The sequence below is a fragment of the Limanda limanda genome, chromosome 5 (genome assembly GCF_963576545.1).
Source record: "Limanda limanda chromosome 5, fLimLim1.1, whole genome shotgun sequence".
Lineage (NCBI taxonomy): Eukaryota > Metazoa > Chordata > Actinopteri > Pleuronectiformes > Pleuronectidae > Limanda > Limanda limanda.
Window position 1 is genome coordinate 13,350,054 of NC_083640.1, and position 25,660 is coordinate 13,375,713.

At 39.9% G+C, this 25,660-nt stretch overlaps 4 protein-coding genes across 5 annotated transcripts; 2 read left to right on the plus strand and 2 right to left on the minus strand.

Annotated features, from left to right (window-relative positions):
* The first annotated feature begins 6,280 nt into the window (after window positions 1–6,280).
* On the plus strand, window positions 6,281–11,621 carry LOC133002041 (kinesin-like protein KIF2A). Its single transcript, XM_061071776.1, has 15 exons — window positions 6,281–6,382; window positions 6,525–6,620; window positions 6,711–6,765; window positions 6,856–7,018; window positions 7,229–7,319; window positions 7,463–7,526; window positions 7,637–7,728; window positions 8,120–8,262; window positions 8,435–8,639; window positions 8,750–8,860; window positions 8,951–9,018; window positions 9,629–9,776; window positions 10,215–10,316; window positions 11,291–11,426; window positions 11,517–11,621. Exons 1-15 carry the CDS (start codon window positions 6,281–6,283, stop codon window positions 11,600–11,602), a joined length of 1,662 nt encoding a protein of 553 aa, XP_060927759.1. The 3' UTR covers window positions 11,603–11,621.
* A 623-nt stretch (window positions 11,622–12,244) lies between these two features.
* On the minus strand, window positions 12,245–16,422 carry dimt1l (DIM1 dimethyladenosine transferase 1-like (S. cerevisiae)). Of its 2 annotated transcripts, XM_061071499.1 has the most exons (13): window positions 16,274–16,422; window positions 15,617–15,690; window positions 15,399–15,485; window positions 14,840–14,901; window positions 14,364–14,457; window positions 14,222–14,271; window positions 13,998–14,121; window positions 13,779–13,871; window positions 13,412–13,476; window positions 13,241–13,304; window positions 13,012–13,118; window positions 12,868–12,919; window positions 12,245–12,512 (listed from the first exon to the last, which is right to left on the minus strand). In XM_061071499.1, exons 1-12 carry the CDS (start codon window positions 16,329–16,331, stop codon window positions 12,877–12,879), a joined length of 921 nt encoding a protein of 306 aa, XP_060927482.1. In that variant the 5' UTR covers window positions 16,332–16,422; the 3' UTR covers window positions 12,245–12,512; window positions 12,868–12,876. The 2 variants fall into 2 exon arrangements, with proteins under 2 accessions (XP_060927482.1, XP_060927481.1); XM_061071498.1 differs by lacking the exon at window positions 12,245–12,512 and having other exon boundaries at window positions 12,519–12,919.
* A 715-nt stretch (window positions 16,423–17,137) lies between these two features.
* Window positions 17,138–19,975, minus strand: cenph (centromere protein H). The gene is made up of 11 exons (XM_061072073.1): window positions 19,859–19,975; window positions 19,699–19,771; window positions 19,119–19,261; window positions 18,506–18,561; window positions 18,381–18,426; window positions 18,201–18,269; window positions 17,996–18,052; window positions 17,841–17,904; window positions 17,663–17,714; window positions 17,387–17,547; window positions 17,138–17,277 (listed from the first exon to the last, which is right to left on the minus strand). The coding sequence occupies exons 3-11, from the start codon at window positions 19,238–19,240 to the stop codon at window positions 17,185–17,187; spliced, it is 720 nt and encodes a 239-aa protein (XP_060928056.1). The 5' UTR covers window positions 19,241–19,261; window positions 19,699–19,771; window positions 19,859–19,975; the 3' UTR covers window positions 17,138–17,184.
* Window positions 19,976–21,107: 1,132 nt separating this feature from the next.
* LOC133001733 (betaine--homocysteine S-methyltransferase 1-like) lies at window positions 21,108–24,927 on the plus strand. The gene is made up of 8 exons (XM_061071404.1): window positions 21,108–21,209; window positions 21,623–21,755; window positions 21,915–22,027; window positions 22,118–22,309; window positions 22,404–22,551; window positions 22,724–22,906; window positions 23,913–24,141; window positions 24,508–24,927. The coding sequence occupies exons 1-8, from the start codon at window positions 21,189–21,191 to the stop codon at window positions 24,623–24,625; spliced, it is 1,137 nt and encodes a 378-aa protein (XP_060927387.1). The 5' UTR covers window positions 21,108–21,188; the 3' UTR covers window positions 24,626–24,927.
* Window positions 24,928–25,660: the final 733 nt, after the last annotated feature.

The following is a 25,660-nucleotide window of genomic DNA, read 5'->3' on the forward strand; positions in this document are numbered from 1 at the left end:
GAGAAGCAATGTGCGTCAGTATCCATGGTAACAGTTGCTTCCTGCTTGAAGTGACAAATGCATCCCAGTTCCCAGCTCGATGCTTCAGGAGTTTTCATACAGCCGCAATAACAGGCTTGTCCTGCTGATGTCACCGTTTTCACTGCAGACAATAGTCACTGTTTTCATAAGGAAGTTATTTCCAACAGGTCTGAGAGACACTCCTCATTAGTAGGTTTTATTGTGAAAGGGCTTCACTGGAAACACTGATGTATCACAGACTACCTTGACAGCCTCTGGCGGCCAGAGAGTGTAACTACACAATCAACAACAAAAGTTGGGACGGTAAAGCATTTACCATTTGTAATGTTGCCATTCCTTTTCAAAACACTTAAAAGATGTTTAGGGACTCATGACACCAAAAGATGAAGCGTTTCAGGTTTAATTTTGTCCCTTTCTTCCTGCAAACAAGTCTTAAGGTGTCCAACAGTACGGGGTCTCCGTTGTCGCATTTTGCGTTTTAAAATGTGCCACATATTCTCTTTGGTGGCCATTTGGGGCCTGCATGCAGGCCAGCAGGGGCGGCTCCTGGTACAGGCGACATAGGCGGTTGCCTAGGGAGACAAATGCCGAGAGGGTAGCACAAGAGACTGAATTATCATGACGTGACACATGCAATGTAAAACAATATATTAACGTCACACCATTATTCTCTAACCCCAGGACAAACAAAACTGAACCATAACTATTTCAAATTAAATATATTTTAAAAAAAAATTAAATTAATTTAAAGTAAATTAAAAAAACATCTACTGCACACATCCTGCGCAGAAGACCATTGTGCACATCCTGCGCAGAAACCCATTGCGCACATCCCATTGCGCTCGCAGGTTGTTGTTTTTTTTTAATTTTTACATTTTTTTTAATTCATTTAATTTAATTTAATTTTTCTTTTTTTATATTTAATTAATTTAAATTTACATAGTGAAATCCTGCCAAGAGTTCAGTATATTATCTATATAATATAATCTAATATTTCCTGCACGAAGATAAGAAAGATTGGAGATCAAACCCGCGCCCTTCGTGTTGCAGAACGATCACTCTACCCACTAGGCCAAACCGCCTGCTGACTCCTGTTAGGAACTAAGCACCCTAAGAAGATGGACAAATTATGGTGTGTGTGTCCGTGTCATTCTATGCTGCTTTTTAGACACACTTCAGAAAAAATAGTTTTTACTTTACTACCTTACTTAAAAGTTACTTTTATATTTTTGGATTTTAGATACTGGAGGATTTAACATGCTTTAAAAACCTATTGTTAGAGAATAACCCAGTAGTTTCCAAACTTGTCTTCTGAAGCCTTACAAGTATCACAGTCTGCTGCTGCTGCCCCCTGCTGGCTGCTGGGTTCCTCTAGTGCTCTTGCTTGGTTTGTGCAGCTTGTGATTAACTAAAGCTGTTCATAGAAGAAAATCTTTATTATCCTTCAAGGGCAATTTGATGTATAACCAGCAACCAGTGCACGACAAAAATAAACCAATATATACAATGTAAATAAAAAACAATATAAAAACCCTATAGACTAAGTAGCAGGGGAAAATGAGCTTTTAATAAATGAATTGATAAGTCGACCAACAGAAAATGACCCGTCAACTATTTAAACATTTCATTCTACTTTTAATTTCCTGTTGTGTTTCTTATTATTAATAATGTTGGTGACATTTCCTTGATAAATGTGTGGAGGTTTTATTACCTCTGCTAAGGAGGTTATGTTTTCACCTCGGATTTGTCAGTCAACATGTAATAAACTACTGGACCAATAACCACAAAACTTGGTAGAAGGAAGCTGCATGGATCAGAGATGAACCTGTACGGCTCTGTTGAGCTCTACTGAGTGCCAGTCTAGTGAATGAATCTGGAATCCTCTCTCAAAAAACATTTCCCCCCCCACATACAATAGTGTGAAGCTAATGAGATGTTTTATAAAGATCGAAAACGCATGAACAGAAAAAAAAAGAAGGGAGTTTCATTTCACCGTTAGCAGCAGGACATACTACTGGATTTTCCCTCTCATACCATGAAGGTTACTCTATCTCTTCTGTTACTAATAAAGCGAGGGGTGAGGGATCCCTCTCCCAGGACGGATAGAAGTGCAATAGATGGAGTAGGAAAACATCATCAAGATAAAGATTTTACCAGCATTGATGAGGGTAATCATTTGTCAAGCAGTCCTGCTGCAATCATAGTCTATGGTCATTAGCCAGCAAGATCATGATCCACCATCAAGATCGGATGCCACCATAGTCCACAATCATTGTCCACTGCCGCCAATTAGGATCCATCATCAGCTGCCACCTCGGCCGTGGTCCACAACCATTATCTGATGCCATTCTAAATTCTATGTGGCCCCAATACTCACGTTTTTTCAAAATTTACTTTTTACTTTGAAAAATCTCCAAATCTATCCAGTAAAAATGTTTGCTATCGAAAAATTGTAAACAGTGAAAATGTCAAGTTTTGAAGAAATTCAGACTGTTTTTGATTAGAATGGATGACAAATTCTCACATACACACACACAATTTTTATACAGCCTCCATCACCCAAAAGTTGTCCCAATCCCAAAAGTTAACAGTCATCAGGGTAAAAAACTCAATTCATTGATGAAAAAACAGCCATGTGCAGTTATAGAGAATATTGTGGATGTTATTACATTGAAATGTATTGTTGTTAATCAAATCGTTGTCTGCTGAATAGTAACCGAATCATCAGCTTATAGTGAAGTACTGTTCAAACTTCGGCTTTTTATAAAAAAACACTTCATAGGATTCATTAAGCAAAGAATTAATTTTTGTCATTTTCCTTTAAAGTCACAACGTCAGCAGTCCTTAGATTCCTTTGATGTCTTAGACTGACATGGTGAAAGATTTGTACGATCTGAAGAGAAACGAGTGTTTTTGACCTAAACAGATCTATTACTCTTAGTTATAGTGATAGCAACACCTACTGCCAAAGAAAGTAAGCCTCTTTTACCATTTTAATTCAATTATATCAAATTTTCACCGTGTGGTCTACACTAGATGGAATTGAACTGATGTGTTTATAGTTCCCGCGATGCACAGAACACACGCAACAAGGAGCCGTTTCGCACTTTACCTGTTCGCCCTCCAACATGTGCTCAGGTCCGCACAGTACTGATCGCAGCCTTAGTTTTTAATTACGACTCAATAAATTGAGTTGCTACTTTTGCGTCGGAGTCCACTGTGGACAAAAACGTTTTAAGTTGTTTAAATATTCTATTTAAAACTGAGGGTTCTATTTTAATCTCAATCTTACAAGTGTTGTTTTAGGAGCATATGAGTCAGACAGGCTTGTTCTTAATCTTTTTTGTGTTATCAGTGATTCCGACCCGGGCAAGACCCCATCAGCCTCAGCAACCAGAGCCGGGGCCACCGCCTCCATCACAGCAGCCTGTGCTGCCCAATCTAGCTCAGACTCAACAGCAACTACAGAATGGTAACATCCTCAAAACAATACTGTATTTTCATTTTTTTTCTTCTTTTAAATTCAGGATTGGATCATTTGATTCTGGGCCACCTGCAAAAAAAAAATCATCACCATTTTAACATCTCAAGTTTTGGCTGACTAAATGTGTATCACAGAGGCCTTACATCCCCTGATATCCAGAAAGGAGTCTGGACAGCTTTGTTTGTATCACCTGCATGTTTCCCCTGCCCTAAGTGCTTCATGGTGATTCTAATAGAGTACCCAATAGAATCTGAGATTAATCTAGTCCTTAAGAGAAGATTGTACACCCAAAATGTCTGCCAGATACTATTCAGAGCTGTGGTGTGGTGGTGAAGTAGCACAACAAATCCATCCAGCAGACAGACCTTCAGGGTATTAGACAAGTTTTTAAAAAAAAGGTTTGTGCTGCTGTTTGACTGTGCTTTCTTTTATCCGTCTGATTTCTGCTGAGTCAAACACACAAGCACATGTGGAAAAGCCTGTGGCACTCTGCCATGCTCCTCCAGGCTCAGATGGCAACAATTACCTTTTTCTTTATTCTCCTTTCCTTTCAAATGCTCACTGTCATTTGATGAACTTTACATTACATTTCATTTAGCTGACGCTTTTATCCAAAGTGACTTACAATAAGTGCATGAGGGTAGAAACCCAGAACAACAAGAATCAAGAAAGTACAATTTCTTCAAGAAAGCCAAACTACAAAGTGCTATAAGTAGTGGCCATTTAAGTGCTACTAAATTGTTAGTTTAAACTTTAATTCAAGGTATAGTCGGAAGAGGTGTGTTTTTAGTTTGCGGCTGAAGTTGTGTAGACTTTCTGATGTCCTGATGTCATTGGGGGCGCTCATTCAACCATTTAGGAGCCAGGACAGCAAACAGTCGTGATATTGATGAATGTTTAGCTCGCAGTGAGGGAGCAACAAGCCGATTGGCAGATTCAGAGCGGAGTGAACAGGCTGGGGTGTGAGGTTTGACCATGCCCTGGATGTAAACTGGACCCGATCTGTTCGCAGCACGGTACACAAGTACTAATGTTTTGAAACGGATGCGGGAAGCCACTAGTAGCCAGTGAAGCGGAGTAGTGTGAGGTAATTTAGGTTGGTTAAAGACCAGTCGAGCTGCTGCATTCTGGAGGAGCTGCAGAGGTCGGATGGCACTAGCTGGTAGACCTGCCAGGAGGGAGTTACAGTAGTCTAGGCGTGAGATGACCAGAGCCTGGACCAGAACCTGCGCTGCCTTCTGAGTGAGAAGGGGGCGTATTCTTCTGATGTTGTGCAGCATGAATCTACAGGAAATAAGAAAGGGAGACAATAAGGATCTGGTGGTTCACTCTGTCAAATGCAGCAGAAAGATCCAGAAGAATAAGGACAGAGGAGAGAGAGGCTGCTCGGACCCAGCAAGGAGGGCAGTCTGAGTTGAGTGGCCTGCCTTGAAACCAGACTGGTGAGGATCAAGAAGGTTGTTATGGTGAAGTTGGGAGGAGAGATGATTAAAGAAAGTTCACTCAAGAGTTTTGGAAAGAAAGGGAAGAAGAGAGACCGGTCTGTAGTTGATTACTTCAGACGGGTTGAGGGTTGGTTTCTTCAGGAGAGGGTTTACTCTTGCCTCCTTCAGAGAGTTAGGGAAACAGCCTGTTGACAGGGAAGTGTTTATAAGATGGGTGAGAAAAGGAATAAGGTCGGGAGCAATATGTGAGATGGGATGGGGTCAAGGGGGCAGGTGGTTGGGCAGCCGGTTGATGGGTAAAATAGAGCTTTTCAAAAGTTTGTCTGTTTATTGTCCTGGTGATGGATGAAAAACGAGGCTTGTCTGCTGTCAGCTTTGCACGTTTGTTGCAGTATAATAAAGATGGCTTGGCTTAGGAGTGGGCGGGATATCGTATAAACTCGATGTATTGCGGTTTCTACCACGCATGATGTATAAAATGACTATATCGTGACCATTGAGTATAAATTGTCATGTGAATGTTTAAAGTAGCATGTAATTCTCTTTGAGCTTCAAACGAGGTAATTTACACCGTGTTTTAAGACAAAATGTCTGCTGTTATCTTCCAACAAGGTGTATTCAGGGACCATTGGAAATTACTAATGTCCGCTAGTTTAGAAACTTCCTTTGGACTTTTACGAATTTAACATTTGTACAGTGATTTAGAGGTGTTTTCAAAATATTGAGATGTATATCGTGTATCACGATACAGCCTAAAAACATCGCAATATTTGTTTTAGGCCATATCGGCCAGCACTAGCTTGGCTAGCTGGGTCTTGTCAGGTTCACTTAATGTTAAACAGACCTGGGCCCGACTGACTTGTCCTAATACAAAGCACATATCTTACACGGCAAGTCCTCTGGTCCAGTTGTGTCTTTGGATGCAAATAGAAGTGATGAATGAAGAGAGAGCAAAACAACATGCCCTCTGCATGTTTTGAGCAGATTGTAAAGTCCTTATGTTAGTTATGTAGAGAAACCAGCTGCTGTTATACTGGGGCCACTGTGTGCAAGACACCGCATCCTGTTCTGTGCTTGAATACTATCACTGTTCTACCTTAGTTGGAAATAGGCCAAGGTATCCCCCTTCTGTTTGAGCGAAGGCCGTATGAGAGAAAGGAAAGATGCACTGAGAGAAAGATGCTGCTCAAGTCAAGTGTGCAGATCAAGGAAAAAGAAGAAATGGATTGGAAGAGGCATGAGAGAGGAAGAGACATATCTTAAAAGAGAAGCTGATGGCATATTGGCAGTGAAAGGGAGCAGAGTTACAGTCTCTCTTGTCTTTATAGCAATGAGGAGGAAGTCGACTTGTGTGAAAGAGGTGGAGAAACTGCAGGAGAAGAGAGAGAGGCGTCGGCTTCAGCAACAGGAGCTCAGGGAGAGGAGAGCTCAGGTACAACAATATCATTCAACTTTCTGAATTTATTTAATTAATCTTGATCATCAATCAGTAATGGTACTGAGCTGATATCCTGAAATACATTACATGATTTTCTGATAAGTGAATACATCTCCCTCTTGTCATTTTTTTTCAGGAGGTGGATACAACCATTCCTAACTATGAGATCATGTACATGATCCGAGATTTCCGAGCCAGTCTAGACTGCCAGCCACTGACTGCATCAGATTTGGTGAGTAGACTATTTTTTCTTCTTCTTTCTTGATTGTTGTTTGCTAGCCGTCAGTCACTATAATTAAAAAGTCCTACTCTGTTTCACCAGATTGAAGAGCACAGAATATGTGTTTGTGTGAGGAAACGTCCACTCAACAAAAAAGGTAAGGTCTTTTATCTTTGTGAGCAACTGTCACACATCATATTTTATTAAAAATAAAAGTATTATAAGTCTTTTTTTTGTTGATTTGCAGAATTGTCCAGGAAGGATTTGGATGTGATCACCATCCCCAGTAAGGATGTGGTGATGGTGCATGAACCGAAACAAAAAGTGGACCTGACTCGATACCTGGAAAACCAGACATTCCGCTTAGACTACGCTTTTGATGAAAGCACCACCAACGAGATGGTTTACAGGTTTGTAACAACATGAGAACAAGCCATTTCATGTGCTTGTTCTAACAGGCACAAGTTACACAGGAGTAGTCAGTGTGATAGGGATAATGCATTGTTTTACAGAACTGATTGAATAACTAACATGTCTCCTTTTTGTTTGTAAAATGGTTCGATGTTATATCTTTGGCAGGAGGAGTAGTGAATGGATGTGTGCTCTGTGTTTCACTGCAGGTTCACTGCCAGACCTCTAGTGGAGACCATCTTTGAGAGAGGCATGGCCACTTGCTTCGCCTACGGACAGACGGGCAGCGGAAAAACACACGTGAGTTACATTCAATGAAAAGCCAAAAAACACATTTCTTAAAACAGAAGAAACCTAATTTTTCCAAAAAGAGTTTGGAGGAATTTTATTGCAAATAACTTCAAAATGTCACCTCCCTTATTTTGCTGTGTCCTTTATTTTAGACTATGGGTGGAGATTTCTCTGGGAAGAACCAAAACTGCTCCAAAGGAATTTATGCTTTAGCTGGTAAGTCCGTAAACTTTGTTTTCTCAGCTAATTTGTTGTGTTCTAATTATGGAAGTTGTTCAAATGTAATTTATGTTAAATGTTTCAATCGCTCATCTCTTTTCTTGCAGCTCGGGATGTATTTCTCCTGTTGAAGAAACCAAACTACGAGAAATTAGATCTACAAGTGTATGCAACCTTCTTTGAAATCTACATTGGAAAGGCAAGTCATGTGTTATTAACTTTAAAATGTTTCATGGTAAGGGTATTTTCACAATATCTATAGAAAGTTTGAAAAACAAAGATGCTCGAAGTGAATGTCATTTTTAACATTGTAAAAAAAAAAGTATTTTCAGCAAATTAATTATGCTCACAAATGTAATATCGAAATACTTTAATGATCACTGGTGGTTAGAGTGATCATAGATTTCATACATTAATAACTTGCCTATTAATGTATTACATGTTTTGAATTATTCATATTGGTAATATTTAAAATTGAATTGTATTTATTGACAAAATATAGTTTTAATTATAGTCAATGGCATATAATCGCCACAGCACTAAAGGTAATCATGAGTTTTTGTTGTTGTTTTGCTGTGTGTACCTTTTAGGTGTTTGACCTGCTGAATCGTAAAACTAAGCTGAGGGTGCTGGAGGATGGCAAACAGCAGGTGCAGATTGTGGGGCTTCAAGAGAAGGACGTGAAGTGCACAGAGGACGTCCTGAAACTGATAGAAGTTGGAAACAGCTGCAGGTAAGAAAACAGAAACTCAGGCAATCTAGTTGTTAGTGGTGCAATCTCACGACTCAGAATTTGTTATTTTGCACTTAATATTATTATGATCAAATTTTTCTGGCAGGTGCATTTTCTCTGCACCCTCGTTTACCTTTTGTTCATCTTTATGTCTGATTGCTCTCTCTCCTAGAACATCAGGGCAGACATCAGCCAACGCTCACTCATCTCGCAGCCACGCCGTATTCCAGATAATTCTTCGGAGGAAGGGCAAGATGCACGGCAAGTTCTCCCTCATCGACCTCGCAGGAAACGAGAGGGGCGCTGACACGTCGAGTGCTGACCGCCAGATGCAACTGGAAGGAGCTGAGATTAACAAAAGCCTGCTGGCACTGAAGGTCTGTAGGCGGGGAGTTGCTCTCTTTGTAGAGAATCAAGCGTTTCACTTTATTTCATAATCACTCAATTGCTTTTCTAAATGATCACACTCCCTTTCTTCATGATTCAGGAGTGCATCAGGGCTCTAGGCCTCAACAAGCCCCATACTCCATTTAGAGCCAGTAAGCTGACCCAGGTCCTGAGAGACTCCTTCATTGGGGAAAATTCACGCACATGCATGGTCAGTTCTCTGTTTTTGTAACTAACGTGTTGTCTCACCTCTGCCATACATGACATTAATCTTAATGATCCTCTTTCTTCATCTCCACAGATTGCAACAATCTCTCCTGGTCTGACATCCTGTGAAAATACACTCAACACACTACGCTACGCTAACAGGTGGGAATATGTTGAGCTAAATGAAAAAATAATGTTTTACAAAGTAACATAGCTACTAATATCCTCAGCGTTTCCACTGCTCTCTCCTCCGTTCTCCCCTTGGAGAGGGAAAGTTTGTTGCAGCCTCTCGAAGGAAAATAATCTGCAACTCTGACCGATGTGGTCATAAGGCTACAGGCAGCAAGCTCCTAGGTTTACAAATTGATAGGATTCAATTGAATTCTACAGTCGGTAATCTGTGCAAACAAGAAGATAAGGGCACGCTGATACCTGGTCTGGGGTCACACGTCACTTAGTAAAAGTATCAAAGATGGGCTTTTGTTTGGATCAAATGCTGAGCGGGTAATCCCTCTCACATGTTCCTGAATAGTTACCACTGTACCCGCAGGTTAGGTCCAAGGTGCTGATATCTTATTAGCTGACTGAGGCTTGATTAAACATGAGCTCAGTCGTTAGGTGGCATGTATTTGATTGAATTGTACTTTACATTCATGAACGCTTTTGACCCGACCATTAACGCTGCACCTCCAGTTCAAACAGCAGCCACGCTCAGAGTGGGTCTGCGCCGCGGGAAACTCTGCCTGACCAGCTCATTGTCTTTTCTCTGCAGAGTCAAGGAGCTGACTGTGGACACCAACCAAGTGATGGAGGGTGGTCGACCCAACATCCACGCTGTCAATCAGCTGGATCTTTTAGATGAGCAGTGGCTGAGTATCCCGCCACAGAGAGACGACTTCAACCTGCTCTGTGAGCAGAATGTAAGTACGATTATGGGTATGGAATATATAAATAAAATAAATAAAATAAATAAAATAAATAAAATAAATAAAATAAATAAAATAAATAAAATAAATAAAGAAATAAAAAAATAAAAAAAATAAAAAATAAAAAATCAAATCCGTCTGCCTGTCTGTCCCAATTTTTTTAATAAAAACAGGCAGACAAAATAAAATAAAATAAAATTCGTCGAACTTTAACACCATGCCACTGATATGGCGTTTGACGAAAAGTCACAGTAATCTTATGCCTACATTATCAATGTCTTCAGACCCTTTTGACACAGCTTGACATGGTTAGTAGTAAAGCGTTAAACTTAATACATTATTAGTTCAAGTAATACAAATACAATAAACTTATTAATGTAAAATAATTAAATTAAAAATGAAAAGCTGTGAACTCTTGTAAATGTTTTCCAGGAGGAGGAGGTGTCTCCCCAGCTATTTACCTTCCATAGGGCCGTGTCTCAGGTAGTGGAGATGGAGGTTCAGGTCCCAGAGGACCACCGAGCTGTTTTCCAGGTAAGAGCACTGAAGAAAACTTACAATGAGGTCGCTGTGGACCTTTCCACTTTTTAACTAAAAGACCAGATTTGAAAGGTGCCCCGGACGTTGGTCTGGACCAACAGACAACAGATTTGGCCTTAGGTGGTCTTGGTCTGGACAGAGCAAAACCTTGGTGCGGTCCGTTTGCAAAGTGAAGACATTTTCTTTGATAGTTTGAACTTTCGGACCAATTGCACAAAGTTGCGAACGCATTAAACAATAGAAGAAGGAAAAAGAAGTGGAAGCAGCTCGCAGGATTGCTTGGTGTCTTTGCCTCAGACGATATCATGTGTAAACGACATGGACACTCATTTTGCTGGTATTCGAACCATGATGATGAAGCAGGTCATTAATTTTCTCCATTCAAACAAAAAGACTGAATTTGAATGCCCTTCATTCAAAAAAGTACAAAACACAATGTCTGAATTGACAACAAATACATTTCAGATGCATGCCCATCTAAAAACCAGTCAATATCAAGTATGGGTTATACATGTCGTATAAAAGTCTTTTATAGTCTGCTCCCTTAAAAACCCTGGGAGACTAAAACTTATCTTATCATTAAGGTAAACATTTAATTAAGACATAACGCTTTGTCCGATTTTATGTGTGAAGATGCCCTAAATACTGCAGCTCGCCTCTGTATGACTTTTTATGTCCATATATGAAGACAGTATATCCCAACTGCTTTAGGTATGCAAATAAAGCTGGAACTAACACAGCCATGTCTTACCATTAGTATTAATAAATGCAGGATATTATTAAACATCAATTTTGACATCACTCATTATTTTAGCAACTGTGGGTAACAAAGGAGTTGTAGTTTTCATGTTCTCTCTCAAAAAGCTCACACTGGTATCATTTGTAAAGGCTGTGCTAGTTAAGATGTTGTTCTTCTGTGTTTCTGGTTGGATTTCATTAACTAATGAAGCACCTTTCTCTGTGAGCAGGAGTCGATCCGGTGGCTGGAGAATGAAAAGGAGCTGCTGGAGATGACAGAGGAGGTGGATTATGATGTTGAGTCGTACGCCACTCAGCTGGAGCAGATCCTAGACCAGAAAATAGAAATCCTCATCGAGCTCCGAGGTACGAGTCCAGTGGAGACACATTTCGATGACGACGCACAAAAACGAATCACTTCTGTTTTACAATGATGTCTCTTCCTCTCTTCGACAGATAAAGTGAAGTCATTCCGCTCTACTTTCCAGGAGGAGGAGCAGGCCAGTAAGCAGATCAATCCCAAGAGGCCACGTGCTCTTTAGTGACTGGAGGCCGAAGAGATTTAAGTGGCACATTCAGAAATGTAACCACTAGATGTTCAGCACAACTCAGGCTGTCAAGAGCAGCCGTGAAACATTAAAAAAGGAAAAACCAGACTCAAGGAATCTCATTTGATGTTTGATCACTCAATATGGTCTTATAAGAAAACTCAGGAAGGAAAATATGTTTTCTTTCTTTTAGTAGATTTTTTTTCATTAATGTTTAGTTTCCTCTCCTTCTTAAATTATTATTTTTTTATACTTCTTTGTACTTTCTCTGACAACTTCATCTTCACACTGATCAATAGGTGGTGCTATGACCCTGCACTAGTATTAATATATGGAGCTGTTTAGGTCAAGATTGTGATCAAAGGTTAGTATTTTCGGGGCCAGTTGGACAATGCAGAGTGGATTTACAAAGTACCTGTTTCATGGCGAATCAGTAGGTGGCGCTATGACCCTGAGGAAGTATTGACAGAGTTGTTCAGGCTTTGACTGATCATGAGACAGAAGTTTGGTGGTGATAGGACAATGCACAGTGGAGTTATGACAACAAAAATCAGAAGATCAGCCACATCTCATCTGATTAACTTTATAGTTTCACAAATAACAAAATACTAAATACTTTTGACTCTTTAGACTGTAGTCTATTCTGAAGAAAGAACACAGACTTGGAAAAATTGGCCAAACAAGCAGAGGTCAGCTGTGAGGATATCGTTGGTTACATTGGTGTGATATTCAAAGAGGTTTTATAGTTTCTCAAGAAACAATGATTGATTTGGATCCAGGAGAAACTCCAGGAAGCTTGAAATATTAAGACTTTTTACTCATTAAATTACGACGTACTACCTGTCATATTAGGAGTTTATTCTTCAAATCTCTTGATTTTTTTCTCTTCAATGTGGCCCCAATACTGAAAGAATTTCAGACAGATTTTTTATTAGAATAATCATCTATTACAGACTATTTTTGATGGATGACAAATTCTCACTCACAAATACACACATGCAACTTATTTAGCCTCCATCAGTGAAAAGTTGTCCCAGTCCCAAAAGTTAACAGTCATCAGGGTAAAAAGCTCAATATGAGCTCTTTCAATGTTTCCTCTACATATTCTTTGTGGTTCAACATGGGAAATTCAGTTCCTCCAAGCAAATCTCCAGAAGAAGAACGGAGTCAGACTGTCTGATTTCTTCCCACTCACATGACCACTAACCCCCCCCCCCATCACAAAGACTGGAGTCATACAGCTGCTTCATTTCTGTCACCTCTGCCATTTAAGAAAAGTGGATTCCTGCAGAGTTCAACGCGTGCAGCAGTCTGAAGGATGAAGAAAAATACCCACGATTAAACAAGTCAGTCATTTTGTAACAGGTAGACTCTTTGGTAAAAAGGAATTTGAAGAAACTTACACCATGAAGTCATCGATATCCATGGACCGGGCTCTCTTCTCACAGAAATCGACCTCCTGCAACACGCTCTCAATCTTCTTGGCGATGCTGAAGTCTGTGGGCACTTCCTGTCAAGGTGAAGCACGAGACTATAGATTCAGACAAAAAACTAAGGAGTGTCTAACAAGTGGCAGCATTTAGTCAGAATCTCACATGGCTGACAGAGCTGTACACTGGGATTTTCACTCACCACATTGTGCACAGAGCAGTGAATTCTGTAGTTCTTTTCCAGCAGCTGTTCCACAGCAGTTGACCTGGAAAATTAGAAATCCATATTACTGACGGTGTTTTTTCCCCCCACACTGGCAGAAGAGGCTGCAGGTGGAGTGGAAACAGCTTCAGCAGGCGGTTAGTTACTCACTTGAAAGCTGCACTGAGTGTTTTGTTTTTCCTCACGAAAGCTATTCTGACCAGGCCGTCCCATTCCTGTCCAGGAGTGAAGAGAGCACAGTGTTAAATGTCTACAGTTCATCTCCTGCTATAAATACTAAGGTGGCCGAGACGTCTCACACAAATGCATTTATCGAAAACACAACTACAAAAGCCACACAACGAAAACACAACATTTGTTTCATTGTCATCATCATCCGTTGTCGCTCACTTCCGTTGTGGTTGCGTTTCCATCGTGTGGGTTTGTAATTTTAGTTTTCCATTAATGCACTTGTGTGTGAAGCCTCGGCCACCGTAGAATACAGTCTCACAGTGGGAACCATTTTAAGAAACTCTACCTGGAAGTTAACTGGAGGGGGGGGATTTTTCGGTTCTATCCTGACGACACTTGACTCCACTTTTGGGGGAGGGCGGAAATTATTCTTCCCCACCTGATTAAAGGGGAAACATCAACAGCGAGCTACGGTTGTTGCAACGGAAAACAATCTTGATGAAAGTGAATCCTCCAAAGACACTGTCGTGATGCAGTGGTGTCAGAGTTGCTTTTGCACACCGACCTTCATGAGGTGGTCGACACGAGCCAGGAGCTGTGTGTTGATGGACAGGCGGCAGTACAGCTTGTCTCCCGGTGTGGCGACCAGCCGCATGGCAAACTCTCTCTGGAACATCAACACGGCACACCTGAACAGAAGTGAAACAAAAAGAGCTTCTGTATGGTCGACCTGCACATGACACCAGTGGAGCTCAAACCTTTTGACGATTTTTTTTGAAACTTTCTGACCTGAAGAAAGGTCGGTGAAGCAGGAGCTTGAAGACAAACGGTGATGAAATCTGCACAACGCATAGAGAAATGCAGAGATTCAGATAAATGCAGTGAATGATATATTGTCAGATCAGCTGCGTGCAGGAGGAGAGCCATTTACCTGGTACGGTAAATTAGCCACACAGACGTCAAAGAAAGGCAGATCTGTTTTTAATACATCTCCAACTAATATTTGAAGTTTGGTCTGCATGGGCCTGTTGGAAAAACACAGCGTCCTTTCATTAGATTACATTTTCAACTTCTGTTCAATTGTAGACACCATGCAATACACAGTGTAGAGCCCGGCTGAGTTATGGTTGGCCGATAAAAACCTGCCGATATGAGCCTTTCACAGAAAAATCAACAATGCAGAAAAGATGTGCATTTTTTACATTTTGTGTTAATTTAGAAAAAAATTATTTTCTAAAATCAAGTTCTACATTATATATACATTTTCTTATTTACTTATAGTTATTTAGAAAAGTTTATGGTTACATCTGAGGAATATTGACAATTTCTTTCTATTGGCCTCGAAAAACACAAATCACGTATTGTCGGGCTCTATTATGGAGGCACAGTGCAGTTGTCGTCACTCACGTGCACTGGACTCTTTTCTGAAGCTCGGCCACCAGTCTGCCGTCCAACTCACAGGCCACCACCTGCAGGAATATCAGTTACTCTTTAGAACGAACACCTTCAGATAATTGTTGGTTGGTTGTTAATAGTGATGCTAAAGTTTGTGTTCATTCAATGAGAATCTGACATGAACTCAGGTCCGGACTTTTTCTGTGGTTTGCCTCTCGCACACGAAGAACGCAGCAGGAGATTGTCTCACAAACACAAAGAACTGTCGGGAACATGCAGGAGTCGGGACATGACGTATAATTTCTGCTGCGAGGTCAACGACTCCTTCTCCCTGCAACTTGTTTGAGAAGTTCACATCAGCCCTCATCACCAGAAAGCTCTTGAATCTCGTCTTCCAAAGTTTACATCATCGTCAGTATCACCTGTTACTGACCAGTTTCACCCATAAGTGTTTGTATTCTTAGTGACACGTTTTGTCTCAGAGATTTCATCAACACACTCACTTGATTGCTCACAGCAGTTTAAATGTCAACTTTCCTATCTCGACCTGGTAGCACTCTGGCTCTCTCACCTTCTTAGCCTTCTCCAGCAGTTTCACCGTCATGTTTCCAGTACCGGGCCCCACCTCCAGAACCACGTCTGTCGGCCTGAGAGCAGCCTGAAACAAAGGACACACACACGAATTAGGAAAACTGTGTATAATGACGATACATTTGTATGTCTGCGGAGGTGCTTGTGTGTGGAAATTAAACTGTACGTTCACATCTCAGTGGCAGAGTGCACTCCCACCTTTTCAATGATGCTATTGACGACCAGGGGATTCTTCAGGATGTGCTGGCCGATGCCGGTGTTGAACATGATCCCTGCGACAGACAGTAAACAGGACAGTGTCACAAGACCAGGAAACAAACTACTTCTACAATACTCTTATACATTATAAACAGTTTATAAACATAAATTAAATAGTCAGTTTACATTATGTGTTGAGTTAATATTCAGTTAATAAACAATAATAATAACAGTTGAATTCAATAAGAGAAAGAGAAACATGATTTTCTAGTTTTCACTTGCAGTTAATGATTGTTTAAAATTAAATATAAGAACAAACCGCATCATTGTTTATCAGTTTGACATTAAATAATGATTTAGTGATATAGACTAGTGTGTTGAGATGTCAGTTTAAATAAAGATTGTCTGAATTACTTTGTTTACCTTTTAACAAACTGGGAACGTGAGCTTCACAACCAAACTTTATTGATAACACATGACAACTCCATTCATTGTTAATGGTGTTTGACACTGATGTGAATGTTTGGTATCGTCACGATGATGAAGATGAGGTTTGACCACAGACTGTAAATACAGAGGGTTTGACTCTTCTCTCAGCAGCTGACCGTGATGCTAGCTGTGGTGCTAATGCTAACCCCCTCCCCCGTAGAGACGAACCTTGGTTCTTGACTTCCTGGTGCTGCCTGCTTTTCTTCTCTCGTTTCACCTTCGGCATGTTTGCTCCGTTTGAAGATCCACAAACACGAAGTTGACAGTTGTAGCAGATAAATCCGTGCGGGCTCCTGAAACACGTGTAAACCCTCCGTTCTTCTTCAGCGATTTCAAGCTTTCCTCTCCTCCTGTGTCGCCCTCTAGTGGCAGCTGAACGCTTTCATGAACTACAACATCACTGGGATCATCATGAGTTGTTTTTGTGTCCTTGTATATTCTTTCCCTTGTCATTATATAAGTTAACTGAAGTAAGAAAACTGCAGTGTTTGCCTCTGAAATGTTGTAGAATGGAAATATAAAATACTTTAAAATTGAATTAGTTGATGTATACGTATATCAAATGTACACAGGAACTTCAAAATTGTATTCAGTTGCAGAATTGTTTAAATGTACGGAGTTATTTTTTCCAATGAACCACCATCAAGGCCAGACAGTCCCCCTATGGAACCACCGTTAAATTCACTACAACCAGATTTTTATTTGGATCTGCACTAAATATCGCACACTCATAGATTTCAAGTTTTCCATCAAGATTCCTCTATTATTCTCAGAATAATCAATGAAAATGTGGAAAAAAAAACGCCACATCTCACAATATAGAAGAAAGGGAAAAACAAATTCCTGGATCCACACTGAAATATAATGGCTTTTTTTCTGACCCCCACCACTTCCCTCCAACAAGATTTGTGGTAATCCGTCCAGTAGTTTTGTATAATCCTAACATAAACTAAAAGATAGACAAACTGAGAATATAACGGAGGTAATAACAATTTGAATAGCTGGTTTTATATTTAATTTTATTATCTGTTAAACAATGCAACACTGAAACATAAATATGAGTGAAAAGATTCCTTTTCCTAGTCAGAGATGGGAATCTCCTCCAGTGTCATGGCGATGTCTCGAAGTTTGGGATCATCCAGCCAGTTGACTTTACAGGCCAGCAGGATCCCCTGAGGAGAGACACACGTGTCAATACACCCGCTGCTAAGTTCACTTCACTCATTAACCAGTCAGACCTTTAAGTGATAGAATGTGTTTTTTTAATCTTGTACAATTTACCCTCAGTACGTTCTGTGTCATGATGGCCAGCTTTTTATATTTCTCCAGGTTCGCCTTGCCTTTCTCTAGCACCGCTTTGTACTTCTCTGTGTCCGGGTGCTCTGTCCTGGACATCAGCTCCTCCATCTCTTTCATTTTCTCATGTGTGAGCCGTTTCATCTCTACACACACACACATGCACACACAAATATTATTGACAAAGTGAGTCTACTCTGTCAAAACAATAAATGAGAAAACTCCATCAAGTGAAAATTTGAAATGAACCACAGAACATACCAAGTCTCTTCTTCTGTATTTCTGTAATTTCATCTTGAAGATCTCTGGACCCCTGAAGAAAAAATGTAAATAAATCACCTCAATTTTACACGTTTATTCGAATACATGTATCAACTTGTAAAACAGAAAACTTGCAGAGCTCCTTCCGATCTGCTCAATAGAAGAAGAGACGACTTACTTTCTGAAGTTGTTTTATATGTGAACAAAAAGCCATGCAGCGATCGCTCACAGCTTTCAGTGCGCTAAAAATATAAACGTACAAAGCTGTCAATCAATATCATATAATGTTAACAAAATAAATGTAAAAGTTGTTTCAGCTATGAGTTAACACACTCTGCCTCTGAATTGTTTTCTTTCAGCTTTTCTCCAATTGCATGCCACATCTGCATCCTGAAAAACACCAGTTAAATCAGATAATTCCAAAGTTAACCAAGGGTTTACGGATTCAAGATCATATATTTTCACATTGTATTATAATACATGCAGAGAAATCCATCATTCATCAAAGAGAATAAAGGATGTTTTTAAAGCACTTTACCTATGCAGTGTCAACCTGCTGTTAAAATGATTTGTCTTGACTCTTTCCAGCTCACTGACGTAATCTGGTCTGGAAACGTAGATGAAAAATATTGCATTACAACAATGTAAATTATAAAATGAACTTAATCCTGTATTTGTTTTTAAGTTTTAGATAAAAACCCATTGGTTAAATACTCACAAGTCTCTCTCTGCTTCAGATGTGCTGCATGACCTCTTTGCTTTCCCTTTCACAATAAAGAGAAAGATGTTAATGCTTCAATTGTTTAATTCATTATATTACAAGGTGATGAAAAACATATATACCTGCATTGAGCTGTACAGCCATCTCAAAACACTGGTTGGACATCTGCTGCTTTATTCTGAAAAGAGAGTGATTTCAGAGATTCTAAAGATTACAGCTGCAGTGTCATGTCAAGAAGTAGTATTTTAATTGGGAACAATTCATCTTATCGCCTTTATACTTGGCATGTGTGATATTAAGGGGTCAAGGAAGTTAAGTCTCCACTTTGATGAGATGTGTACATGCAATACGTTCAATATTAATAAAGTTTGAAAAAACAGGCAAGCAGGGCTCTTTAGCAGCGGTGGCTGGGACTCATCAACAAAAGGGGCGTTGTTGACCATGACAACAGTGTTTTCAATACAACAGCAACAACAACTGATTCTCCAGTTTAGCGTTCTACGTACTGAGTCAAGCTTCATAATTAACCAGAGAAAAGCTCTTTGAGCAGCAGCCGTGGTGCAGCTTCAGGGTTCTGTGTCTTTCAGCTGGTCTTTACTTGTCATAACTCCATTACTGCAACCAGCATCACCACAGGCCAAGCAAACAGCCCATTGCAAAAACAGGCATGTTTGGAGCAAGCACTGCACTAGTGTATTAAAAACAGAAGTGTTCGAGCAGATGTGAGAGACGAACCTCAGCATGTTTGCGGGCGAGGTGTCCCTCCGTGCGTTGGAGCTGTCGGGAGCAGGACCGTCTTTCAGGGCCACAGCCTCCATCGTGTGCTTGAGGTCTCTCACGCTGTCAGATTGGTCCATCAGAGAGCGATGATGAAAGATCTTCACAAGGAAAAGTCCATGTCAATTCAATATCGCAGACTTACCTATTAAATAATAAATTACTTCCTGTTACATGCTCCTGAATTTGGATTAAGATCTTAGCAGGCAGAAGTATGATTGTCAGAGTCTAATGAACTGGCTTTATGGGGAAACAATATTATACACTGCTGAAATTGCAATAAATAAAAATAGAAGTAGAATTATGGTGGAAGTGAAGAAAAAAGTCAAGAAATACGAAACATACTAAAAGGTAAATATTTTCGGGTGGGCTGGAAGCATAGCAAATAATAAATACTCAAACTACAACTGTCTAGAAATTGCAATTTGGTCCAACACTCCCAGTTTAAGAAGAGTCCACCTCTTTTAATGCAGCGTAAAGTTTAAACAAACTTATAATGATACGAATGCACGTCTGAAGAAGTTTATTTTCTACTCACCGTTGCTGAGGTCACACCCCGGACTAATGGGAGTTGAATTCAACTATCTCACTTTGTTTAATCGAGCTTAACGCTGTCAGTAAATTGAAATCAAACACAGACGTTAAAGTGTTAGCGACCAGCTACGACTGACAAATACAAGTTCAACATAACTTCTCACAAGCTTTCAGCGGCTGTTCCATGTGAGGCTTTGTTTACTGTCACTTCTCGGTACGTGGACGGTGGTTGTGTTTACATCCTTTAGTTTCAGAGAGAAATAAACCCGCCAGGAAGTGACGACATCACGACACACGTCTGTCAGCGCCCCCTGCAGGCCCGGAGTGAGAAGGGAAGGTGCGGTAAACATTTCAAGATTTCCAGACTTTCAAGAATTCGAGACTTTATTTGTCCAGACTCATGTGAAAATTAATAACATACAGCATCTTCTGGCATTCTAGCCATGGTCGAAATATTCAGTAAGAAAACCATGCAAGCAAACAAATTAAATAGAATGAAATATATAAAATAAAATAAAACTAAAGTAATGAAATATAATAAAATACGATCAAATATACCCCTAAAATAAAATATAAAGTTAGATGCGGTGAGGGTCACAGATATTGCCTGAATGTAACTTTCACTTTATTATTAACTAACCTAAGAGATAAGGAGGTCGGGCAGAGCTGGATTCACAGTGTCCAAAGGTACTTTTGATTTTACCGTGTTTAAGGCAGAGTCCAAACAATGGTAGATTGTAAATATAATGTATGACAAGCTCATAGTTTTTTTTCTTTCCTTCTTACTTTCTTTCTTTCTTTCCTTCTTTCTTTCTTGTGAATTGTGTGGTCCCCCTCAAGTGCAAATCACAATTGCAAAACTCAAAGAAAATTGCCCCAATTTTGCTTCATGGAACCTGTATTTTTCTTCTTTGATGAAAATCAGTAATTTATAAAACAGCTCTATTCAATTCTGTTCAAAAAGATGACAAAAGCTGACAGTTAAGAGACTTCCAAAGATTTTTCTGATTTTCTTTTCAGATTAGGAAAGCAATTATAACCCATACATTCAGCTCACTTACAAAATCTTAAAAAAATAACTTAATATCCCTGCTTTATTTCTATATTATGATATTACTACTTATTATTAGTATATAGGGTACCATAAAGGTTTTAGATTATTCCTTATCATCCTTAAAACTTAAAAAAAGTTTTAAAACCTTTTTGGAGGTTATCTTTAAGACTTTCCTCATAATTCTTTGAATTAATATATATATATATATAAAACTAAAGCAAACAATAAAAGTCTTACATTTGATCTCCCACTTTCCTAGAAAGATCAATAAAGAAATGTTCTCCTTTAAGAGCTTTGTTATGCAACTAATTTTATCTCGCGAGATTACAGCAATGATTTCTGCACACAGGCCACATTCATAAAAGGAGCAGAGAACATGAAGTAGGTCAGTGTCCAGCTGACAGGGTTCAGTTGTTACAGCTGCACAGAGAGAAGAAGTGATGGAGAGCAAGAAGAGCAAGGTAACAGCAGAACTCAGCTGCTGCTGGTAGTTTGTACATAAATCTGCAAGTTTGCTTTATTCTTTAAAACTTCCGAAACATAATATCTGTTAAACTACAGATTGAGACGTGTGGAGGCTGTTTTATTATCAATAATAACATGTAGTATTCCTGTATTTGGATGGAATGTTTAGTTTACAGAAAAAACTAATACTGGAGAAAACATACTGTATTGTGACATACCTTCCCAGGCACCAGAGTAATGTGTGTATGTCCCGTCGATATGTGTGTGGGTGCGTGTGTGTCTGTGTTTGTGTGTGTGTGTGTTTGAATGTCATGTGTGTGTGTGTGTGTGTGTGTGTGTGTGTGTGTGTGTGTGTGTGTGTGTGTGTGTGTGTGTGTGTGTGTGTGTGTGTGTGTGTGTGTGTACTCAGGGTATCTTGGAGCGCCTAAATGCTGGGGAGGTGGTCGTAGGAGATGGCGGTTATGTGATGCAACTGGAGCGACGTGGTTATGTGAAGGCAGGACACTGGACACCCGAGGCAGCTGTTGAACACCCTGAAGCAGGTATACGTTACATAATCTGTCATAAAAGAGCAGCGGACTCTGTTAATGCAGACATTATATATGCCTATCCATTCCCCTGCGTTTTACCCATAGGTTTTCCCCCAGTTAGTCAAGCCTATACTCTCTCTCTCTCTCTCTCTCTCTCTCTCTCTCTGACAGTGCGGCAGCTTCACAGGGAGTTTCTGAGAGCAGGAGCCAATGTCATCCAGACGTTCACCTTTTACTGCAGCGAGGACAAGCTGGAGATCAGTGGCAATGTCTCCAACATCAGTGTTAGAAAAAAACGTATTACGTGGAAATACAAACAACTCTAATATTCTGTTTACAATAGTGTCAATCTAATTTGATCCTTTCTGATTTAGGGGGCGCAGATCAACGAGGCAGCCTGTGACCTGGCCAGGGAGGTAGCCAACGAGGGGAACGCACTGGTCGCTGGGTGTGTGTCTATGACTCCCTGTTATCAGAACAGTCGCAGTGAGCCCAAAGTCAAGGCCATTTTTAAGAAACAAATGGATGACTTCCTCAAAAAGGACATTGATTTCTTTATAGTAGAGGTACGAGCAGCTCAAAAGGAATATAACTATGCATCAGATCTGCTTTTTTGTCCCAAGTGAACGTTTCCTGATCGGATGCACATTTCTCCTGCAGTTTGTTGATCACGTGGAGGAGGCAGTGTGGGCGGTGCAGGTGCTGAAGACCAGCGGGAAACCAGTGGGTGCAACAATGTGCATCTCTCCTCAGGGAGACATGCAGGGAATCCCACCTGGAGAGTGTGCAGTCCGGCTGGTCAAAGCTGGTACAATGACCTCCTGCGTTCTGCTACTTTAAATCTGACATCATATTTCAGCTTTACAACCTGGATGTGTGTTTATATATGTGTGTGTGTGTGTGTGTGTGTGTGTGTGTGTGTGTGTGTGTGTGTGTGTGTGTGTGTGTGTGTGTGTGTGTGTGTGTGTGTGTGTGTGCAGGAGCTGACATTGTTGGTGTAAATTGCCACTTGGACCCTCTGACATGCGTTGACACAGTGAAGCTGATGAAAGAGGGATTAGAGAAAGCTGGTCTCAAAGCCCACCTCATGATCCAGCCGCTGGGCTTTCACACACCTGAGCGCAACCACAGTGGATACCTCACCCTACCGGAGTTCCCCTTTGGTTGGTGTTTGTGTATTTGTTTTTTGCAGAACCAAGAAAATATTATTCAGTTAGAATGTCCCTCAGTAGAGCACATCCCTCCACCAAGACCCAACAATCACTTCATGAACCCACATTTAAATGCACTCATTTTATTTGTCAACACTCATAAACATCAGTCCCCTGAACATGTCAGATTTATTTCATCAAGATCCATTCAAACAATAAAATTTGAAATCAAGGAAATTGTTGAAAAATCTCACAATCTTTAAGAAAGAGTTTTTAAAAAATCACGGGATCTGCCCCCTGATCCGAATCAGCACCAACGTTTTGTAGGGTCTTCCTTGGCTTATGGCCCTCCCCCAAAAATATCAGGGAAACGGTTCAGCTGTTTTGGAGTTATTTTAAATTCGATCGAGCTGCCCCAAATTGCACACACTTATCGCTCCCTTAAATAATATCAAGATCAATGAATTATTCCCTTAAAAAAAAGAAGTAAATGGGTTATTTTCTTGGTCAATAAATTTCATTGTGCTGACAAACAAACAAACACAGCAACGGACAGGGGTGAAAACATAACCTTCTTGGCGTATGTTATTATATGATCATTGTCAATTTCGACAATTGTTATTGTTGTTACTACGGTACTTTAAGAGGATAACTTTCCCTTCGACTTGATAAGAACATGACACCAAACATCCATAACTGTTTATGGATGTTTGGTGGACATCCAAACATCCATTTGATGGACATCCATTTACTTTGTTATGGACATCCATAACTAGGTAAAGTAAAGTGGGTCTGTAATTAAATAGTCCTGCTCATGATTCCAAATATGCCCTAATGCCCTTCAGTGTCATTGTTATTTTTCAATTTATATCTGCTATTATAATTTTGCACATTTATTTAAGTGTAAAATCTGAGGGGATTTGAGTTTAGAGCCCATGTGCTGCAAACTCTTCGTATGTGTAGCTTGATGAGAGCTTCAACATAATCTTCTAAATCATGTATTTTGTTCTCCTCTCAGCATTGGAGACCAGAGCAATGACCCGCTGGGACATTCATAAATACGCCAGGGAGGCTTACAATGCAGGAATTCGCTACATTGGCGGTTGCTGTGGATTTGAGCCTTACCATATCAGAGCTATAGCAGAGGAGCTGTGTGCAGAGAGAGGATTCCTCCCTCCAGCCTCAGAGAAGCATGGGCTCTGGGGAGCTGCTCTGGAGATGCACACCAAACCCTGGGTCAGAGCCCGGTAAGACCGACAAACTATATTAGTCTCCATCCATCATATATAACACTTATCTTTGAGGGTTGCAGGGGGGGTGGAGCCAATCCCACCTGACATTTGGTGGGAGAGATGAGAATGAGAGAACATGCAAACTCCTAACTATGCTAACCCTATATATTAGTCTGCTGTTTTTTCAATGACGCTGCAGCATCTGCATTAAATTTGGACAGAAGACTGAAAACAGTGGCCCATATTGTACACACAAAGCACACGGTGCTGTAGTGGCGCTTATTATAGAGGATGCAAAAATAGAGGGTAAACTGGGAAGTGTGTGTTTCTGCTCAGTACAGGTCTTGGTTTGTAGCCAACTAAATTCACAATTTGTTGTAGGGCTCAACGAGAGTACTGGGAAAACCTGTTGCCCGCTTCTGGACGTCCCAAATGCCCCTCCATGGCTACACCAGCCGAGGATCAGGAGCATCAGCTGAAGTCCAACATACCGGCATAATTGTGTCTGTACTGCAGAGTGTGTTGTAGTCTTTGTGTAAACAATTAACCAGCTCTTTCTCAACACATACTCACCAACTGATTTGTCCTTTACCCTCTTTGTATGATGGCGTGATTAATGTGTGAGCGAACACATCTAACACTATTAATGAACCTACTAACAAACTGTTTTTTACTTGTCAATACATTGAATCATTATAAAACATCTCCACAGTTACTACACAGATTTTTGTAATTTTTTAACTAAAGTTTTAACTGTATTATAATTGCATTCAATAAAAGAATAAATCACTGTTTCAGCAACAGTCTTGTTTTGTCAATAATTACAAGAGTTACAACCAACTAAACTTCCAAAATTTAAAATGAGGAATCTTTAAGGCTACTGAGAAAATCCTTTCACCTGGTCATAATCGTACCCTTCAATATGTTCAGCCGAATATTACAATGCAGATTTCCTTATTTTTCTGAGCTTTTTTTAATACTCAAGCTGTGTTTCACATGACTTGTCAAACACAGGTTCTAGATCTAGTTTGAATGAATGTGTCATAAAGAGTGCTGGTTAATGTGTAAGAACTTAGAGAGGGACAAGTTAAAAACATGTCGACACTATTCGAGGGCCTTCAGTGGGAGACTTTAGACCAATCGAGAGTTTTTTAATCTTTTACAGAATTGAGTGATACATTTAATCTCATTTTGCAATTCAAGATTTTTGCAATCCTGTCTCTGTTTGTCAATGTCATTGTCTGCTTATGAACATATATAACTGCAACAGTCAAATAATGCTCAATTAAAAATTGAATATTTAAACAAAATAAAGTCTTCAATTTTAACGGAACCATTTTGATTTATAGAACTGTTAAACTGTTCATTTTGGCATCTATATATTATTTTTCTTCCATTTAGCCATTTTTAAAACTTTTTTTAATACTAAATATTCTTTTAATAAAAATAATTAACTTTTGATAAATTGGTTGGAGTCATACTGTTTATATAGAATTTGCAATACTGACATAGAAGTCTCAATAAAACAGTGTAT

Excerpts from the sequence above, each read along its gene's own strand:
- LOC133002041 (XM_061071776.1), top strand. The coding sequence starts at position 6,281 with ATGAGGAGGAAGTCGACTTGTGTGAAAGAGGTGGAGAAACTGCAGGAG. Across the intron at positions 6,383-6,524 it reads TCAGGGAGAGGAGAGCTCAG|GAGGTGGATACAACCATTCC; the intron begins GTACAACAATAT and ends ATTTTTTTTCAG. Across the intron at positions 7,729-8,119 it reads TTGAAATCTACATTGGAAAG|GTGTTTGACCTGCTGAATCG; the intron begins GCAAGTCATGTG and ends TGTACCTTTTAG.
- dimt1l (XM_061071499.1), bottom strand. The coding sequence starts at position 16,331 with ATGCCGAAGGTGAAACGAGAGAAGAAAAGCAGGCAGCACCAGGAAGTC. Across the intron at positions 14,458-14,839 it reads CAGAAAAGAGTCCAGTGCAC|GCCCATGCAGACCAAACTTC; the intron begins GTGAGTGACGAC and ends TTTTTCCAACAG. Across the intron at positions 13,872-13,997 it reads GTGTCGACCACCTCATGAAG|GTGGGGAAGAATAATTTCCG; the intron begins GTCGGTGTGCAA and ends CCCTTTAATCAG.
- cenph (XM_061072073.1), bottom strand. The coding sequence starts at position 19,240 with ATGGACCAATCTGACAGCGTGAGAGACCTCAAGCACACGATGGAGGCT. Across the intron at positions 18,427-18,505 it reads GGCTGTACAGCTCAATGCAG|GGAAAGCAAAGAGGTCATGC; the intron begins GTATATATGTTT and ends TTATTGTGAAAG. Across the intron at positions 17,905-17,995 it reads GAAAACAATTCAGAGGCAGA|CGCACTGAAAGCTGTGAGCG; the intron begins GTGTGTTAACTC and ends TTATATTTTTAG.
- LOC133001733 (XM_061071404.1), top strand. The coding sequence starts at position 21,189 with ATGGAGAGCAAGAAGAGCAAG. Across the intron at positions 22,552-22,723 it reads AGTCCGGCTGGTCAAAGCTG|GAGCTGACATTGTTGGTGTA; the intron begins GTACAATGACCT and ends GTGTGTGTGCAG. Across the intron at positions 22,907-23,912 it reads CCTACCGGAGTTCCCCTTTG|CATTGGAGACCAGAGCAATG; the intron begins GTTGGTGTTTGT and ends TTCTCCTCTCAG.